Source organism: Lactuca serriola, chromosome 7 (assembly GCF_051521515.1).
Source record: "Lactuca serriola cultivar US96UC23 chromosome 7, Lser_US96UC23_V15, whole genome shotgun sequence".
NCBI classification, from domain to species: Eukaryota; Viridiplantae; Streptophyta; class Magnoliopsida; order Asterales; family Asteraceae; genus Lactuca; species Lactuca serriola.
The window spans coordinates 43,277,757-43,283,639 of record NC_136414.1 but is presented as its reverse complement, the minus strand read 5'-3'; the positions used below and the strand labels follow the sequence as shown (position 1 = coordinate 43,283,639).

The window sequence follows — 5,883 nt, the reverse complement described above, 5'->3', positions numbered from 1 at the left end:
GTTAACCATCCATGCTTCTACGGTAGCTTCAGAATCCACTTTTTATGTTAATGGAAGGGTAATATCTTCAAGAAGAACAAAACTCACCTCTATATCAATTGAAGTATGCATTTGCTTGAAAACTATTTGAATGACATGACATATATAACATACTAGGTGTGACACTCATGTATTATATGAGTTTATTTAAAACAATTAAATATAAAATTTTAACAATTTGAAAAGTTTGAATTTATAAGAATAATAATTTTTTTTGAATTATTAAAATTAATGAGACTTTAATGTATTGAATACATTACATATATAAACCATTTCTAATAAATACCTTAATATATATTATTACATATTAAATATGAAAATTTAATTTAATAAAATGAAAAATACAATAAAATAACAAGTGAAAAATAAAAAATTCAAAAATTCTAGAAAATGACATGTATCCAAATGAATGAGAAGAGGACATGTGACAAAAATTTCACCGCTTGAAGACAAACTTGAGACTCCTAGAAATATCGATGAATTTGAGGAGATCACTTGCTTCAGAAGAACTCGCTTTTGAAGTACTACTAAACCTTGACGAATAAACTATAAACGACTAAGAGCATCCACAATGGTGAGTTTAATGGGAGCGTTGAATGAGGTAGCAAGTCCATGTGTCATTCAATGGATGAAACTCTACCATTGTGAGATGCCACATTGATATTCAATGGATTTGGAGTTTAATGGTCATTAAACTCTTCAATGGGAAAAAGGAAAGTTGTAATTCTTAAATACTTACTATATAAATTACATTTTGTAACATTCTATTGAACTTTTTAGAGTTCAATGCATTGTACAGAAAAAAGTAATAGAGTTGTATGGATTGTAAAATGATGATGTGACAATCCATTGAACTCTATGGAGTACAATGCATTGTGGATGCCCTAACGAGTCATGAATCACTATGACATTACCATTAGCACTACTAAAACAACAAGAAGAAAACGACTGACAATGGTTTTCTTTTTTGTTTTAAGGGCAAATACCATAGAAGCCACTATATTTTCAAGTGTTTTTGAGAAAAGCCCTATTTTTTTTTGGTTGGCTCTGGCCAGAAATTGGACATAGAGTTACCATTCTAGTGCATTTAACGATTTTCACAGTTAACTCTGTTAATTTTTTTACAAAATTATTCCTAAAAGTTTAAATTTGGTCCCTGTAGTTTGCAAAAATTTACAAAACATGTCCAAAACTCGATTTTATGTTTTTAACTTCTTTATTTTCATTTATTATTTTTTTATTTTTTAATCAAAGCTAAACTTGCTTTTATATTTTTTATTTTTTTATATATTTTTTATATTTTTCGTTCTTTTTTCATTTTTTTGGTTTTTTTTTGTTTAACTTTTTTTTTGTGTTTTTCGTTTTTTATATTCACTTATTTTCCATATTTGTTTATATATATTTTTTTCGTTTTTTTCTTTTTAATCGTTTTTTCATTTTTTTTAAAAAACCAAAAAAAAAACTCAAACACCAAAAATGTATTATACTCTAATATATTCATACACTTTACACTTTCATCAAAAGAAATTATCAAATTGACGAAAAACAAAACGTAACAAAAATACAAAAAAAACAAAAAAATATAAAAAATATTCATACACTTTAAAATTTTTGATAAATATCGAAAGAAGTTATCAAATTGACGAAAAACAAAACGAAAATTTTATTTTAGCAAAAATAAAGAAAAACGAAAAAACGAAAATAAAGAAAAAACGAAAAAAAATGAAAATAAAGAAAAACCAAAAAAATGAAAAAAAACGAAAAAATATAAAAAATAAAATATGAAAAATAAATGAATATAAAAAACAAAAAAAAGTTAAAAATATTAAAAATATTAAAAAAAACAAAAAAGACCAAAAAATGAAAAATAAAAAAAATATAGAAGCAAGTTTAGCTTTGATTAAAAAATAAAAAAAATAATAAATGAAAATAAAGAAGTTTAAAAACATAAAACCGATTTTTGGACATGTTGTGAAATTTTTTGCAAACTATAGGGACTAAATTTGAACTTTTAGGACTGATTTTGCAACAATTTAACAGAGTTAACCATGAAAATCGTTAAATGGGTTAGAATTGTAACTCTATGTTCAATTTGTGGCCAGAGCCAAAAAAAAAAATAGAGCTTTTCTCAAAAACATGTGAAAATATAGTGACTTTTTTATGGTATTTGTCGATGTTTTAAAGTTCTAAATATATTGCAATTTGCTTTTAGTATATGTTTTAAATTCAAAAAAAAAAATGAAGTTTTTCATTTCAAACTGGTTTTCATCCTATTATCCGATGGTTTTGAGTATGTTGACCAATTGACCTCAAAAAATAGTACACTACAACCGTGGGCCGAACACGAACAGACTCCAGAGTCCAGGGTTATCGAGCTGGAAGGCCCGGAAAACTTTTCTACACAATTTAGCCTTTTCAAGAAAAATTAGATAAACCGGAGATACACGATTACAGGAGTGAGGGTTAACAATTTGAAATTGGGAGCGAAATCGTTGATCGTTTTTCGTTCATGATATTTTCGGAGTAGCAGTCGGTTGGAGAGATTCGAGTAATCGAGTGCCACCATTACATTACTTCTTAAACTACGCATACGGCATAATCTCCTCTGTCGGGTAAATTAGTTTCACCTTGAACTGAAAGGCCTAATTAAGCTCGTAATTTATGCGGTGAAGTTATGATTCAAACTCCATGATTGCTCCTTCCTTGTTGTGTCTGTACTGCTGTTGCTATATGGTTTCAATGATCTAAATTTGCTTACAAAATTGATTTGCAGGATTTATTAGGTTCGTATAATTTTGTAATTAAGTAGTTAATTTTCTCGGTAGTACAATGTTGGTGGATAGTTTTATTATTTTGAAGTGGTGATACCATCAATGGAATGTATATACAATTTATAGAATGGTATATAATTTTTAACGTACATAAGCTCAAAGTCATTATTGGCTATTCTCCGATTATTATTGAACACAACTGCTAATTATATTATCATGCAATCACTTAGATATACCACAAGTAAATTTGGATCCCATGAAGGATTTGAGTTTACAAGAAGTTTATCCAGAGGAAATATTATTTGGATTTTGGGATGCTGATATAATAAGGGATTTGGGACTTTAGTATTCAGGTAGAGCATAATTAGGATATTTAGTATCAGTGTACTACTCCATGAACATTTTTGATTTTCATTGGTATTTTTGTCTTCATTACAGCAATCAGTTCCTATTTGTTTGAAGCAAGAATTCATATTTCCCTTTAATGCTGTGCTATTTGCTAATATATTTGATTCTGAATTCCACTTTTTTTGTAGTTTTGTAGAGCATCAAACTTGGAGGAACTTATCAAGTGATGGATAGAATCAGCACTCTTCCTCAAGGCATAATTGAAAAAATTCTAACTTTAATGCCACTTCAAGATGCAGTAAAGACGAGCATTCTGTCAAGGAAATGGAGGTATTGCTGGACAAGCATGCCAAAACTTACATTTACTGTGCTTAATCTCTCATCTGATAGCAAAGAAGTCAATAAACATAAGCTTCTCAAAGACATCTTCCATGTTTTCATTCTACACACGGGTCCGCTTTTAGAATTCTGTATCTACATCAATAATACAGAAATTGCTAATGAAATTGACCCGATAATACTTCATCTTTCAAGGACCAAAAATATAAAGAAGTTCAAGTTTGTGAAAATCTTAAACGACTGCTACAAGCTACCCCTTTCCTTCTTTTCTTTGCAAGGATTAGAACACCTAGATCTCACGGGTTGTGTAGTTAATCCTCCATTAATATTTAATGGATTTAGTATGCTAAGGAGCCTGTGCTTTAGCAGTTGTATAATCACTGTCGAGGTGCTTCTACAATTCCTTACACATTGCCCACTACTTGAGGAGTTTACCTTGGTAATTTAATGTCCATATAACTACTTATGAAGCTCTCCTCCTTCAATTAATTACTTTCTTACAAGTAAACTGTATTTTGATGCAGGTTTTATATGATGTAACACACTATATAGAGCTACAACAGTGCACATTTGTAGAGTTGTTTAAGTGTTTATCTTCGGTTCAGGTTCTGAAATTATCTAGGTTTTGTATCGAGGTAATAATATTTGATGTTGATTGTTTTATCTTATCTCATGCAAAAGTTTTGTGTTTTAATTCTTGTTTTGGTATTTGTTAAAGGACTTTGATGCAGATGGTAGTTGTATGCCACATAAGCTCCCCACTCCACTAGTCTACTTGAGGGTACTTGTTCTTGATGTATGTTTTCTGCAAGAGGATGAGATTTATTGTCTTCTATGTTTGATCAACAGCTCCCCAAATTTGGAGAAGATTAATCTAGAGGTAAATAATATAAACTACATTACATGCTATCACATATGGTAATAATTAATAGATCTTCATAGTTCTATTTGCAATTTTTTGTTATGTTTTCTGAATTCTGTTTAGATGTGTTGGGATCATGATGAGTGTGGTGAACAAAATTTCAACAAGTTGTTTGATCTTGAAGATCACTCTAATCTTAACTTGGATCATCTTAAAGAACTGGAGATAACAAGTTTCTATAATGTGGGATATGAGATGGAGTTTGTGAAGCTCATCATTGCTAAGTCACCTGTGCTAAAGTTAGCACAAATAAAGCTTAATCCAAATGTTTTTGTTGATGAAGAAATTAAGATGTTTCAAGATTTGGTGAGACTGCCATTTCCACGTGCATCACCAACAGCAAACTTCATTATCGAACGCATACCATTTAACTAAATGTGTTGTTCAAAATATAATATTTTGTCAAGGGACATTGTCTTTATGCTCTATTTTGAACTTATTTCGATGTCTTTTTGGGTTGATTATGGGTATTATGGTAGTTAGTACTTTCTATTTCAATCTCTCTTTAGATTAGATATTGAGTAATGAGTATCACTTTACCATGAAAGAACATTTGGTCTATATGATCACCTTAATGGGTCAATCTTAGTTTTTATGGTTAGGACACTAACAATTGATGATCAACATGTATTGATTAGGATTAAGGATTAGTTTTAGATAAGACTAATACAATAAAAGTATAATGTTGACAATCAAATCCAGTAATAATATAACCAAATGGTGATTGTTGATGTATATTCATATGATAGTTCGCATTTCGTAGCCTGCATTTGGCTTAGCAGTATGACGAGATCCCTCTCTCCTTGAGGCCGATGGTTTGTTTCAGAAACATTAAATAAATACATGCAATAAAAACGAATGTAATTCAATAATTAAAGAGTTTTGATTTTGTATTTGACTCGTGTGTTATGCAATTCAATCATAATGAGTTTAAGTAACGTTCTACCTAAGTTGGTACTTTAAAACACTAAGAAGCTCTAACATTTTCCGATCACCAAATTGTTAAATTAAAATAGGTTCTTTGAATTAAATCTAGCTTTACTAACCTAATTTAAACAAGCTCTTAGGACTAGATTAAAAAACCACATTATGTTTACGAGAATGTTCCCAATCAACGTTCAATACTTCTTACAAGTTCGGAAGTGTATGAACGTTAAATGCTTGTTTAACACTGAAGTTAATCCCATCATAAAACCAATTCAATATGTGTTATTTTGTATTAATTCATAAAACAATTATGGATTTTATAAAATGAATAACAAGCATGACCCAACCCTCATTCAAGTGGCCAAGTTGAATCACAATCAAATCAAACATTAGGTTAAAACAAAACTAAAATTTCTAGATAGGAATATGATCAAAATGTCAAGTCATATGATTATGTTGAAAGGTGCTTTGTATGTGCAATCTTGTTAATGGGAGGATCGTTTATGAATTTGTTATAAAATTGTAACTTGAACTATT

The 5,883-nt window shown here is 29.5% G+C and overlaps 1 protein-coding gene across 1 annotated transcript; it reads left to right on the top strand.

Moving 5' to 3' along the window:
- The first annotated feature begins 2,488 nt into the window (after window positions 1-2,488).
- Window positions 2,489-4,980, top strand: LOC145062320 (F-box/FBD/LRR-repeat protein At1g13570-like). The gene is made up of 5 exons (XM_079009937.1): window positions 2,489-2,651; window positions 3,347-3,936; window positions 4,022-4,132; window positions 4,216-4,377; window positions 4,483-4,980. The coding sequence occupies exons 2-5, from the start codon at window positions 3,385-3,387 to the stop codon at window positions 4,792-4,794; spliced, it is 1,137 nt and encodes a 378-aa protein (XP_078866063.1). The 5' UTR covers window positions 2,489-2,651; window positions 3,347-3,384; the 3' UTR covers window positions 4,795-4,980.
- Window positions 4,981-5,883: the final 903 nt, after the last annotated feature.